Source organism: Mobula birostris, chromosome 4 (genome assembly GCF_030028105.1).
Source record: "Mobula birostris isolate sMobBir1 chromosome 4, sMobBir1.hap1, whole genome shotgun sequence".
Classification (NCBI taxonomy): Eukaryota; Metazoa; Chordata; class Chondrichthyes; order Myliobatiformes; family Myliobatidae; genus Mobula; species Mobula birostris.
The window spans coordinates 60,986,191-61,001,523 of NC_092373.1; the positions used below are offsets into that span (position 1 = coordinate 60,986,191).

Genomic DNA, 15,333 nt, shown 5'->3' on the forward strand with positions numbered 1-15,333 from the left:
GAGAAGAGAGCATGTCCCGGATGTCCGTTTCTGGTAGATACAAAAGATTCCATGACAGTACAAGTTTCATTTACATCTTGAATGTCATGGACGGTATTTACTTTTTCCAAACTCGTGAAGAAAATAAAATCCGGTCTGCCTGTTATTTACATTTTCAGGCAGACACTGGCTTTTGGATATCCTGCATTACAGAGACCCTACTTGAAAGGTGTCTAAGTAGATCAAATTTGCCTAGATCAGCACAAGAAAATAAAGAAATGCCATTGTTTACTAAGAAACGTTTATTTGAGAATATAATGTCATTACAGATTAGATATATTCCACCTATTTGTATTATTTCAATATTGTATAGTTAACAATAAATATTTTTAGCTATATCTGGAATCTCAAATTCAAACAAAAAATTTCCTAAGAAAACCAAGCTTAAGTCTTATCTTAAGTGATAATGATCAGTAATCAGGATTCTAAAATTGTCTTGAAATGCCAGCAGACACAAAGCTCCACAGATACACAGAAAAACTTCATACCTCCAATCTTATCAAGTTCCTTAACTTGCAGAATATTTGCGGAAAACTAGCTTGAAAATAGGAATCTCTGTGCTGGCTAGACTCAGTAAAATGGAAATATTTACATAGTGATTACCTCTTTCACGGCAGGCTAGATTGAACATTGTCTCATGTTACCATCACAATGAATTCAATAGTTTAATTTCAAGTTTTTTTTTAGTCCATCATTGCTGCACCCTCACCACCTGTAGCATCAACAGAAATATGAAGGTCCTCTAACATCTCTGCTAGACTGATCCGGGGAGCACCATCATCATCAGTGTCACTTTCAACTGGAACTTTTGAGGAATCTGTGAATAAAAATTATTTGCATTTACTATAATCAGATACATTTATGTAATTTCTATTAACTGAAATTCAGTATAATGATGTTTCAAATGGAACCATTTGAATATTGAACAAATACAATGTCAAATAATTTACAAGCATCAATGAGTTTCTTTTGGTTTAAATAACAAAGCCTTTTACAAATGCAGGCCATCCTGGATTAAAAACATTTTTACAAATATCCATAAGTTAATTTTCCCCACAAGTCAGAAAATGCACAAATCACTGGATACACTAACCATATCTCCACAGTACTGTAATGAATGCCTTTGAGGAGGATCACTTACAGTGAACATTTATTTATGGTCTTCCCCTGCCTAAGTATACTGAAACAGAATCCGGATATCCCAAGTTCAATGTCTAGTTTCAATGAGCTTGAAATAGCAGTGGATATTACATTGTTTAATAGTGTTTTGTTTCACAAGTTTCCATATATGTGATTGCTTGTCAATTACCAAAAGCAATCCTCTTAAGTGTCCTATGGTGTAACTGGCAACCTGTGATCTTAAAAAACAATGTGTCTGATTACTGTGTGGCGGTTACATGTAACCAGGTTTCTTCCCACCCCACCACCCCCCACCAACTCTGGTTCTTATTTGAATTGTAGGATAAATGCAGGAATATCAAATTAGCATCCACTGGCACCTTGGTCAGCATGTTTCCATGCTCTACCACTATGACCAACAATGCTTCAGCTCCTCTGATTTCACTACAAGATTCAGAAGTAGATGCACCTGACCCGAGTCCACAGAACTTAAAATTAATTACCTTTTTCAATGCACTGCAGACTTGCAATACAAATAGTAATATTTCCAATCCAAACAAGATGAGCACTGGACAGCACTCCAATGCCATCTCGGTGGGGGATTAAAATATTACTGCTTACATGCATTCTACGGGTCAAAAAAACAACTTTAACGTTAAATCAGTTTTGATTTCATAACTATACTAAATCCAACATATAGCAAGAATGAAGACAAATGTCAATGAAGAACATTTCTTACCACCCCTCAAGTTTGTGGCAAACAGGTGCATGACATTAGATAAGTACATTAAGTACACTGAATGTGCATTGAATTCAGTTAAAAAATTATGTACTGTGCCACGAGATTAAGAGATGCTTAACAGATTTCCATCAAAGAAACCAGGTATGGATGGAGGGAAAAAAAAAAAAGTAATTTTCTCTCATGTCACATAAAGCAGCAACCTCAATGTTAAACTTACCCCGATAAATATTGACATTTTTTCTGATGATAGCATCATCTTCAAGGTCTTCAAGAAATTCTAAGTATTGTCTAGAATGTACAGAAATTTTTGTTATTTTATATAGATTACATGTATCAATAATAATGTGTGGTTTTCCACTACAGCTTTTCCCAACATTTTCAGCATACTCAGCTATGTTTTAGCACACTTCAGTAAAAGAAAATTTAAGATCAAATCTAGTTGTGACTCTTGAAGATGGTTGAGGAAAGTGAAGGATATTCAAACAACAAGCATACAGATGGATAGGATCTTATATTATAGCACTACATTATTAATACAGAAGTTAGGAGTCCATCCCACACTGGCAATTTCTGAAAATGAATTCCACAAATCTGATAATATGGAACAATTCCAATATTGATTAAGGCTCTCCTATTTTGCTTTAAAAAAGAAGCAATTTGTTGCCCCTTTGTGGTCTACACTTGGCTTCAGTAATTCATTATATTGCTGCGTCACAAGAACAAGAGATCGTTCAATTCAAATGTGACAATCTGTATCAACTTGCTTTCCTCACCTTTGCACTTTAAATCTCAATATATAACAAATATTTATCATTTAGTTTCAAAGATTTCAACAGCTAAGTTAGAAGCACTTTAGGGGGAGATGTTCCAGAATTCATTAGCATTTGAGGCAGTAACGGGAGACAAAGAAATGGCAGGTGAACTTAATGAGTATTTTACATTAGTCTTCACTGTGGAAGACACTAGCAGTGGGCCAGAGGTCTATGAGTGTCAGGGAACAGGAGTGATTCCCATTGTTATTACAAAGGAAAGAGTGCTAGGCAAACTGAAAGGTCTTAAGGTGGATTAGTCACTTGGACCCGATGGACTACATCCCAGAGTCCTGAAAGAGGTTGCTGAAGAGATAACAGATACATTAGTCATGATCTTTCAAGAATCACTTGATTTTGGCGTGGTCCTGGAAGACAGGAAAATTACAACTGTCGCTCCACTCTTTAAGAAAGGAGGAAGGCAAAAAAAAAGGAAATTATAGGCCAGTTAGTCTAACATCAGTGATTGGAAAAGTTTTAGAGTCCATTATTAATGATGAGGTTTCAGGGTACCTGGAGAGTAATGATAAAATAAGACAAAGTCAACACAGCTTCTGTAAAGGGAAATCTTGCCGGACAAATCCATTAGAGTTCTTCGAGGAAGTAACAAGCAGGGTTGAAGAAGGGAGAGGCAGTGGATAAGGTGCCAGCCACACTGCTTAACAAGATAAAATCCTATGGCATAACAGGAAAAACACTGGCATGGAATGAGGAACGACTGACAGGCAGAAGGCAGCGAGTAGGAATAAAGGGGGCCTTTTCTGGTTGGCTGCCAGTCACTAGTGGTGTTCCTTAGGGGTCACATTTTTTGTCAATGATTTAGATAATGGAACTGAAGGCATGTGGCAAAGTATGCAGATAATACGAAGATAGGTGGAGGGGTAGGTAGTGCTGAGGAAGTAATGCGATTGCAGCAGGACTTACACAAATTGGGAAAATGGCAAAAAAGTGGAAGATGGAATACAGTGTTGGGAAATGTACGATAATGCATTTTGGTAAAAAGAACAATAATGCAGACTATTATCTAAGTGGAAAGAAAATTCAAACATCAGAGGTACAGAGGGACTTGGGAGTTCTTGTGCAAGACTCCCAGAAGGTTAGTTTACAGGTTGAGTCTGTGCTAAAGAAGGCAAATGCAATGTTAGTACTCATATCAAGGGGAATAAAATATAAAAACAAGGAGGTAATGTTGAGGCTTTATAAGACATGAGTCAGGCCACACTTGGAGTATTGTCAATAATGTTGGGCCGCACATCTCAGAAAGGATTTATTGTCATTGGAGAGAGTCCAGAGGAAGTTCATGAGGATGATTCTGGGAACGCAGGAGTTAGCATATCAGGACTGTTTGGTAGCTTTGGGCCTGTACTCACTGGAATTTAGAAGTATGTGGGGGGGGGGGGGCGGGCTTGGTTTCATTGAAACCTACCAAATGTTGAAAGGACTAGATAGGGTGGATGTGGATGTTTCCTAATGTGGGGGTATCCAGAACTAGAGGGCAGAGCCTCAAAATTGAGGGGCAACTTTTTAAAACAGATAGTTTTAAAACAAATAGTTTCCTGTTTGGTCAAGGCATCAAAGGATATGGCGAGCAGGCAGGTGTATGGGGTCGAGTGGGATCTGGGAACAGCCATGATGGAATGGCAGAGCAGAATCAATGGGCTGAATGGCATAATTATGCATCTATGTCTTATGGTCTTAATCACTTCACGATCTCATTCCCAAATGGCTAAGTTATTTTTTTCATGGGCTTTTGCCCTTGATCTCTCCAGCAAGGGGAATAGTTTTTATTTCCCACAACTGTACAATGTCAAGGGAGTTCACAACATTACCTGCCGCAATTTCACTGAAAGCTTGATTTCAGCCAATAACATCTGCATATCACCTCCATTGTGTTTTCCAAATCCAGTAATCAAATTAGGAGTTTGGTTAACACACAAAGTAAATTCATTTTTGAATTCTAATTCCTTAGACATAAAAGCTATCATTATTATGGGTTTTTTAGTATTTGTGCACAGTTCAATAGTTACTTTATACTAATTTGTAGACTCTCACCATTAATTGTCCAATTTGTTTTCCTTCAACGTTCCCCAACTTTAGACTACCCAGCCAAAATTTTGCCTGTTATCTGTCCACATCCTTTTGTAATTTTCTATTCCATCCATAAATGTCTTGCCACTTAAGTTAGTAGCATTTACAGTCTTGCATCCATATCTATTCATCTAACCAAATCAACACATGCTGAAAATCTGACAACTGCATTCCAAAGTCAAAGTCGGGTTTACTGACATATACACAAAAACATGTATGCACAGATACAGCGAAAAACTTATTTGTAGCAAAACTTACTTGCAGGGTCCCATTCAGATCCCTGCAGAACAACACTTGATATGGATAGTTAAAGAACATTATTTCTTCCTCTTAACTTCTATCTCTTCAGTTCTAAACCACGTCAAAATATTAGCTCCAATTGTGGGCTTACTTTTACTAAAAAATTCAAGCCTAAATAGATAGATTTTTGGTCCACAGTGAAATTCCAGCATCAACCAGTTTAGTACAATTAGTCAGTCAGACCTGACCTCCTTAGCAAAACCATACAGACACAAATCAGTTTCTACTAATCCAAGTACTGTTAATCTGTTCTTAGTCATAAACTTTTATAACTTCAGATTGGCATTGGTATTCACCTGACTCATTCTCTTCTTAAATAATGTAAGTCATATTTGCAGTTTTGTGACGATACACCATCTTAAATATTACCACCCGAAATACATTAAACATCATATATATTAAATTCCTTCCTAGATGTGTTTTTAGGTTATCTGTATAGTTGTAATTTTCTTCCTCTTATAAAATTAGATACATGAACAAATTCAAAGGGTTCAAGTTCTTACAAAAGAAAGCAACCTTTTACACTGGATTATGTTAATGTATTTATAACAGAGAAAACAAACTATTCTGCCTAACACTTCCATGTTTGCAATTGTGTTGTGAGTTTTCCAACCCTCCTTTCTCTATGCCAATATTATATTGTTCAAAATGGTCATTATGGGGCAATAATTCTTGTGTAACAACACTGCTTCATTTCAGAAAAAGAGACTACTATGCTGCCTTTAGTCATCTAATAGCACATGATCACCTGCCAATTCTAGCACTGTTTTTCCACCCTAATGACAACCTTTAGCTCCATATTATCATATTATTGCCAAATCATTATTATTTAATTAATTATTATGAAGACCAAAGACAATTCCTTTACAATACAAGTCGCTCCCTTCTCCCTCTCTCATCTACCACTTTGCACTACTTCCTCCCCTCTTCCCCATCTTCTTGTTCTGACTTCTCATCTTTTCTCCCAGTCCTGATGAAGGGTCTCGGTCCAAAATATCGACTGTTTACTCTTTTCCATAAATGCTGCCTGGCCTGCTGAGTTCTTCTAGCAATTTGTGAGCATTGCTTACATTTCCTTTAAACTCTGTTCAACAATCCTCATCCCTTATATTTACCTCTTGGCCCTTTGTATCTAATACATGATGCTGTCTAACCCAGAATTTCAAATGTTCATTACCAGAATTGTTCATTTCCATGGTATTGCCTATTTTCTTCCTATTACATTGCCCGCCTACTGAAACCTCTATTCAGTGTTTTTGCAATCTCCAATTTGGTTGCTTGTAAGTTGTTCAAGGATCTCAGGCTCAAAGCTGATAACCTGGAACCTGAGCTCCGAACACTGCAACACTTCATGGAGGGGGAAGAGCTACCTGGACACATTGTTTCCGGAGGCAGCCACACCCATTAGATTAACTAATGTCAGGGACAAGAGGGTGCAGCTGAAAGTGAGGCAGGTAGTGGGATTCAAGAGGTAGTGCTGCAGAAGCCTCAACCATTAAGCTTATCAAAAAGGTTTGAGACTTGTACACTGTGTGGTCAACAGTAGAGGCTGTAGGAAAGATGAGTAACTATGCCACTGTGGTTCAGGGAGCATTTCAAGAAGGGGGAGAGAAGAGAAATGTATTGTAACTGGGGATGGTATAGTCAGGGGACTAGGCAATTATTATCTGTCATAACCTCGAAGGCTGTGTTTGTTACCTGTGTGGTCCCTGGGTTCGGAACATCACATTTGGCCTGCAGACGGATTTTGAGTCGGGGGCGGGGGGGGGGGGGGGGATCTAGTTGCTGGAGGTAGAATAAGGAAAATTCTTGATGGGAGTTATATACAGAACTCCAAATAGTTAGGATGTGGTGTACAAATTACTACAGGAGATAGAAAAGGCATGAATGAAAGATAAGGTTAAGGTCGTCATGGGGATCTTCAATATGCAGGCAGATCCGGAAAATCAGGTAGACACTAGATCCCAAGAGCCAGAATTAGTAGAATGACTGCAAGATGGATTGTGGTCAAACACACAAGGGAAAAGGCAATTCTAGACTTGGTGCTGTGCAATGAACCAGAATTGACTAGGAAGCCAAGGAAAAAGAATCCTTAAGAAGGCAGTGATCATAATGTATCAGAATTCACTGTGCAGCTTGAGAGGGAGAAGCTAAAATTGGGTACAATAGTATTACAGTTGAGTGAAGGTAACGACACAGGCATAAGAGAGGAGCTGGCCAAAGTTGATTGGAAGTGGACACTAGCAGGGATGATGGTACAGCAGCAATTGAAGGAGGTTCTGTGAGTAATTCAGAAGGTTCAGGATCATTTCATCCCAAAGAAGCAACAACATTATATAGGGAAGATGAGGTAACAGTGGCTGATAAGGAAGATCAAAGAGAGCATAAAAGCAAAAAAGAACACACATAATATTGAAAAAAAAAATTAGCAGAATGCCAGAAGATTATGAAACTTAAAAATCAACAGAAGGCAATTAAAAAAAGCAATAAAGGAAGGAAAAACAAAATCTGAAAGTAAGCTAGTCAATACAAGAGAGAATGCCAAATGCTTACTTGAATACATAAAGTAAAAGAAAGGCAAAAGTGGACATTAGACTGCTAAGAAATGACCCTGGGAAAGTAGCAAAAGGAACAAAGAAATGACAGATGAACTACATAAGTATTTTGCATCCACCTTCACTATGGAAGACGCCAGCAACATGCCAGAATTGAGAGGCTGAGGGGTCAGAAGTATGTGTAGTCACTATTACAAAGGAGGCGGTGCTTGGGAAGCTGAGAGGTCTGAAAGCAGATAAGTCACCAGGATTCTGAAAGAGGTAGCTGAAGCGATTGTGGAGGCATTAGCAGTGATCTTTCAAGAAACACAAGAGCCAGAAATAGTTCCAGAACATCACAACTGTCACTCCACTCTTTAAAAAGGGAGGGAGGGAAAATACAGGAAATTATAAACCGGTTAGCAAGATTTTAAGGATGTTGTTTCAGGGATCTCGGAGGCACATGACAAAATGGGCCAAACTCAGGATGGCTTCCTTAAGGGAAGATCCTGCCTGACAAACCTGTTAAGACGTAAGAAGCAGGACAGATGAAGGAGAATCAGTCAACATTGTTTACTTGAATTTTCAAAAGGCCTTTGACAAAACGCCACTCATGAGGATGCGAAACAAGATGGGGACCCATGGTATGACAGGAAAGGCATTAGCATGGATAGAAGATTGGCTGATTAGAAGAAGGCAAAGAGTGGGAATAAAGGGGGCCTTCGTTAATTGGCTGCTAGTGACAAGCAGCATTCTACAGAGGTGACGTTGGGTTCACTGCTTTTCACATGACATGTTAATTGTCTCAGTGACAGAATAGATAGAATTACGGCCAGGATTGCACTTGATACAAAGGTAGGTGGAGGGAAAGAGAAAGAGTTGAGGAAGCAGGAGGACTCAGATGGGTTGGGAGAATGAGCAAGAAAGTAGCAGATGGAAGACAGTGTAGAAAAGTCTATGGTCATGCACTTTGGTAGAAGGAATAAAGATATAGACTAGTTTCTAAATGGAGAAAGAGTCAACAGGACTTGTGAGTCATAATGCAGCTTTTCCTAATGGTTAACTAGGAGGTTAAGAATGAAGTCAGAAAGGTAAATGTAATGTTAGCAGTCATTTTGAGAGGATTAGAATATAAAAGGAAGAATGTAATGGTAAGGCTTTATATGATATTGATCACATTTGGGGTACTGTGAGCAGCAATGAGACCCAAATTGAAGAAAGGATACTCTAGCATTGGAGAGGATCCAGAGGAAGTTTACATGAATGATCCTGGGAAAGAAAAGGTTAATGTATGAGGAGCATATGACCGTTCTGTCCTTGTACCTGCTAGAGTTCAGAAGACTCAGAATCAGGTTTAATATCACTGGTATACTTCATGAAATTTGTTAACTTGGTAGCAGCAGTACAATGCAATACATGATAAATATAGAAAAAAACAAATGAATTATAGTAAGCATATATATTTGTATATCAAATAAAATAAAATTAAAAATAGAGCAAAAGCAGATTTTTTTTAAAGTGTGGTAGCATTCATGGGTTCAATGTCCACTTAGAAATCGGATGGCAGAGGGGAAGAAGCTGTTCCTGAATCGCTGAGTGTGTGCCTTCAGGCTTATGTACCTCCTTCCTGACAGTAACAATAAGAAGAGGGCATGTCCTGTGTGATGGGGGTCCTTAATAATGAACGCCGCCTTTCTGAGGCACCGCTCCTTGAAGATATCTTGGATACTACTGAATCTGATTCTTTAGCCAGACTCTGTAGAATCATAACCACAAACGGCTGTGGATATCATGTTGTTGAGTATATTTAAAGTGCAGGTTGATATGTTCTTGATTAGTAAGGGTGACAATAAGTACAGGGAAAAGGCAGGAAAATCGGATGGAGAGGAAATGATAAATCAGCCGTGACTGAATGGTGAAGCACTCAACGGGCTCAGTGGCCTAACTCTGCTCTTATGTCTGATGGTCTACCTTGATCATCTTGTTAACCTCCTGTGTTTCTTTGCATCTTACAAAATTCAACCAACAAACTCAAATACTTCCAATTCAACTCAATGCCCGCTAATATAACAACTCCTCAGACCTTTCTACCCACAGCAGCTTTTTGTTTGGTGTCACAGCTTCAAGTATCTATAACCATGAGATTTGTGAGGAAATAATAGACTATACTATACTTTTCATCATCTGTTCCCATCTCGTCATGATCTTTATCCAGTTCTTTAAGTTTCCAGTTCCGATGATGTTGCCGTCTGGCTCGATCATAGCTCTTCTTAATTAAAATCTAAAGGAAGAGTACTTATCAATAAATAAATATAAATAACTCACAAGTTACTGTATCTTCAAATTAATGTAGATAAAATCGGTCCATGCTAAAGTGCAACATTTTCCAATTTTTTTAAAGAATGACGTTTTATAAGTTTAAGTTTATGCTTTTAACAATCATCATTGTTACAATTAGACCACTTACAGCTCAAAGTGTTTTACAAGGTGGTGGAAAACCATGGATGAGTGGGAAGGATAAAGGAAAGTGAGAAATAATGCGCTGAAAAGCAGTTTTAGAGCTTGTTGTAAACAAAATAAGACAAAGAAATCCACAAGTGTAAACTGTACAATTTAGCATGGACTTGTTCAAAAAAATGAACATGGTACAGTGGACTAAGAATGCATTATACTGTATGAGCATGTATAAGCATGATAAATCATTCCTGTCTCTATCCGATATATTCCTTTCATTATTTTGTAAGTTTCTATAAGATTCCCGCTCATTCTTCCGAATTCCAATGAGTATAGTCCCAGACGACCCACTCTTTCTTCTCACATGCCAACCCCTTCATCTCCGGAATCAATCTGGCGAACCTCTTCGGCACCAACTCCAAAACCAGTACATCTTCTCTCAAAGGAGAGCAGAACTGCACTCAGCACTGCAGGCGTGGCCTCAACAGTACACTGTACGGTTGTAGCAAAACCTTCCTGCTCTTAAACTTAATCCCTCTATCAATGAAGAGCAACATTGTATTTGCCTTCTTTGTACCTGTTGTACTGCAAACCAACCTTTTACAATTCACACCAACAGTTCCAAATTCCTCTGCGTAACAGCATGCTGCAACCTTACACCATTTAAATAACAATCTGTTCTATTTTTACATCCAAAGTGGATGACCTCGTATTTACCAACATTGTATACCATTTGTCAGCCGCTTGGTCACTCATTTAGCCTACCATACCTCTCTACAGAATCTTTGTATCCTCTGCAGAGTTTGCTTTTCCACTCAATTTCACGTCGTCAGCAAATTTAGATAAACTACACACAGACCCTTCTTCCAAATCATTAATGTGTACAGTGAAAAGCTGCAGGGTCAGCACCCACCCCTGAAGCACCCCACTCACTGCTGATTGCCAGTCAGATGAACATCCATTTATCCCAACTCTCTACTGTCTATTGTTAACCAATCCTGTATCTATGCTAATAAATCACCTCTAAATCCAAGCATCACTTTACAGATCACAGGCATTAAGCTAACTGGCCTCTTGCCTTGGATAACTAAGGCAATAAAAGGCGGCAACGAACTAAAAGATCACGTATACAAAATCGTAAAGAGTAGTTAGAAACTGGGAGATTGGGACTTGGAAGACAAGAAACAGGAATTAATATTGGGTTATACGGAAACAGCTGAGGCTTTGAACAACTATTGTGTTGTCTTTTTGTAGAGGAGGACGTCTAACATGCCAAAGAGAAATGTTATGTATGTGATAGGAGGTGAGGAGGTTGCTCTACCTTAAGTTCATTCCTCCAGCATTTTGTGGATGGATTTTGTTCATTTATAGTCAACCAAAAGAGCACATCTGCATACATTGGATGAGTTCCTCTGTCAAGAACTATTAGGAACTAATACAGTTTTATAGAAACATGCATAGAAACATAGAAAACCGGGCCGGCTGGTGGCGCAATGACATCGGTGCCGGACCCAGGAGTGGAGGTTCCCGGGTTCAAAACCAGTCGGGTCCGCTCCCGAGTATGCTTTCCATCCGTGCTGGGCTGAGTGTCAAGATCACAACTCAACCTCATAAAATAAAGAGAAAATACTGAGAAAATGTCTGTGGGAGGAGTAGCACCATGCAGTCTCTCTCTCGTTCCGCATCTTGTAAAAAGCCATGAAAAAGACATCATCACGGACACACGCACGCAGGCACACGCCAACAAAAAAAATAAAAAACCTACAGCACAATACAGGCCCTTCGGCCCACAAAGGTGTGCCAAATATGTCCCTACCTTAGCAATTACTAGACTTACCTATAGCCCTCTATTTTCTAAGCTCCATGTACTTATCCAAAAGTCTCTGAAAAGACCCTATCGTATCCGCCTCCACCACCATTGCTGGCAGCCCATTCCATGCACTCACCACTCTCTGAGTAAAAAACTTACCCCTGACATCTCCTCTGTACCTACTCCCCAGCACCTTAAACCTGTGTCATCTTGTGGCAACCATTTCAGCCCTCCGAAAAAGCCCCTGACTACCCACACAATCAATGCCTCTCATCATCTTATACACCTCTATCAGGTCACCTCTCCAAGGAGAAAAGGCCGAGTTCACTCAACCTGTTTTCAAAAGGCATGCTCCCCAATCCAGGCAACATCCTTGTAAATCTCCTCTGCACCCTTTCTGTGGCTTCCACATCCTTCCTGTAGTGAGGCGACCAGATCCAAGCACAGTACTCCAAGTGGGGTCTGACCAGGGTCCTATATAGCTGCAACATTACTTCTTGGCTCCTAAATTCAATTCCACGATTGATGAAGGCAATACACCATACACCTTCTTAACCACAGAGTCAACCTGCGCAGCTGCTTTGAGCGTCCTATGGGCTCGGACCCTACGATCCTCCACACTGCCAAGGGTCTTACCATTAATGCTATATTATAGTATGGTAGTAGTATTGTTGGTGTTCTAATTTGTCTGTAATTCATTTAAATACATAACTTGTTACTCAGTCAAACAATAGTTTGTCTTTTTTATACCTTTTTAACTATTCCATGAAACTTCAGCTAATTGAGGAAACTGCTGAATTGGGCCAGAATGTACTAGTTTGCACATGTCCCAATTAACTGGAGTCCACTGTATTACAAAACGGGCATTTTGGTTCTGTGTTGTAATAAACATCAAATTCATTCTTTAGAAGATAGTTAACAAAATATTTCTATTTTATTATATAAGATTGCTTCTTACCACATCAGGAACTCGTTGAGGATTCATTTTATTCACGTGTTCATCATTGAGATTTGAATTAACCAAATCAAACCTATTAATTAAAAGCAATTTTTTAAAAATTCAAATAAATCTTTCAACATGTGCGCAGGCACACACACACACATACTCACTCATTATAAGAACCTTATCTTTAAGAACACAATACTATGCAGAGATTTTGTAAGATGAAAATAACTAGCTTGTGAATAAGAAGCAAAATTCACAGATTTGAGTATAAATGTTTCAGATCTACCATCTTAGAAGACAATTCACATCTCATGCCATAATGCTTTATAGTTAACTATTTTTTATATAGGAAATTACTAACCCCAACACCAGGTCACCATGATTAAGTAAATGCCCCAAATGAGTACGACAATAGTACTGTTGATTGGTGTTCATTTCAGATGTTTTTTGTACCCAGGCCTCAGCCAACGTATGCTAGAATAAAAATATGAAAGAGAACATAAGAATTTAAAGCATAACTTACTTATTTTGACAAACATTTTTGCCATTTAGATTGCTTCTGTAGGGCTACATAACTGTTAAAATTAATTGCACTTTAGTGAAAATCTTTAACAGTTCTGACTTCTACATTTTCCAGAAATTAGCCCTACAAACTGTATGCATCTGCAAATGTACACCTTTAGAAAACTATCAAAAAGTAGCTAAACCAACTTATCCAAATGGAAAAGTTTTAATGATGATATCTAAAAAAATAGTTTTGTTAATAGTTGACCAATGTTGTACAGTAACCCGATTACAGAGGGATTACTGTGGAATCAGTTAAGTACTAACTTATTTTAAATTTCTGTTGGCAGCTTGGTATAAAGTGTAGCGAGTATCTCAATGTACATTATATCACAGAAATTTAATCTAACAAACTGAACATGGCACTTAAAGAGATCACTGGGGCCGTCCAACAAAAGCTTGCTCAAAGAAGTAAGTTTTAAAAACGTCTTAAAAGAAATGATGGAAATATAGAGTGGAGAAGTTGAGGAGGTAATTCCAGAGTTGACACCTATGTCTTTCCTACCACTTAGGTGAACAGAATTTGGCAAGAAATGGGCAACAGGAACAAAACTGGTTGACAAAGTTTATGAAGGTTGGAATACACATTACATTATCAAAATTTGTGAGGGAAAATGTGAAAATGTATCTTTGTTGAGTTAGATAATTCCAATGTCTCATATGTAAGAAATGAAAGTTTTCTTTGCTTTCAATAAATACAGCGAATATTTTTTTTTACATGCAACACAGTTGTAGAATTGGTGAATATATCACTATGACGGAATGGAGATGCAGTCCATGTCCAATGGAAGGAAATAAACAGAATCTGTATTGACATTTAGTTATAGGATACAATGTTCAAGACATCTAGACTATGGAGGAGAATAATAAAAAGACAAAAATCCAAATGAGAACAAATGAAACAAATGGCAGTGTTTCTCTCAATGCAAGTCAGAGTCTGCATCAACCAGTATCTGCTCATTTACACTGATCCTACATTGAATCATTTACTTCCACCTCATTCTCATCAAATCCTCCCAGAATCTACCACTCACCTATACACTAAGGGTACAAAGGTCAATTTGTTACATAAGCGCAGAGCAAGAATAACAATGGAGTACAGTAGTGATTTTACTGAGTTATGTTAGTAACAGTAAAGTGCAGGAGCTATGAACTAGACAAGCCAAGTCAACAACATGCTTGAAAGCCCATTCCCAAAAGAGAGAGCCCTCTGCGCATAGCAGGCCTAAACAATTCACCACGCAATCAATCTGAGACAGTACGTCCCTCCTCCCCCCATAGATGGGAATCACAGAGGAAAGGAATAAGTGTAGTAAACTGAGAAAAATGTTGAAATGTCTACCCCGCTTGGTGCCCATCAAATGGTTGGTGCAACCTTGAGGACCACTACAGGGGTTAACTTCTCTTTCTGTGCCATCCTGGTTAGCTGATAAAGGCAGTGGACTGCGAATCTCCTCTTGATGAAGTGTCCATTGGTTCACCTGCTGGGACACTGACTTTATCAGTAGAGGACACTTCTGTAGCTTCCCCGGGTACCCCAGCAGTTTACATGATCCAAATGAAGTCTCACAATTTGTCTATCTGGCAGCACAAGCTCTACTACTTGACCATGATAATGCCAGATGACAGCCAAAGGCCAGTTTTCTTCCTGTGGGATGCCGGTGTAGATTTTGTCTGTATCAAACATTCTCAGCCTACCACAGTGAGCATGTCATATTTTTGTTTCATAGCCCCTTGCTTGCACAAATTCTCTGCTGAAGAGCCTGCCGCAGATCTGCTCTCTGTAGCCAGTCAAGTTCGCATACGGCACTGGGAGGGCCGTGTTAAAACTTCAGCTGGCAATTCCCCTTCGGGTCAACAGTATTGATCTGAAGTGTCAGCTTGGAAAACCAGCCAGTGCTTTTGTAATAGAGAATTCAATGCGAGGT

At 38.8% G+C, this 15,333-nt stretch overlaps 1 protein-coding gene across 2 annotated transcripts in view; it reads right to left on the reverse strand.

The window, feature by feature from the left end:
* Window positions 1–281: 281 nt before the first annotated feature.
* Window positions 282–15,333, reverse strand: part of nmd3 (NMD3 ribosome export adaptor) — a 49,266-nt gene continuing 34,214 nt past the window's right edge. For both annotated transcript variants that reach the window (XM_072255416.1, XM_072255417.1), the window contains exons 11-15: window positions 13,203–13,315; window positions 12,854–12,926; window positions 9,806–9,912; window positions 2,118–2,188; window positions 282–856 (exon numbers count right to left, since the gene is read on the reverse strand). In XM_072255416.1, coding sequence (XP_072111517.1) covers window positions 723–856; window positions 2,118–2,188; window positions 9,806–9,912; window positions 12,854–12,926; window positions 13,203–13,315 — 498 coding nt within the window. In that variant the 3' untranslated portion in view covers window positions 282–722. The remainder of the gene's footprint in view (window positions 857–2,117; window positions 2,189–9,805; window positions 9,913–12,853; window positions 12,927–13,202; window positions 13,316–15,333) is intronic.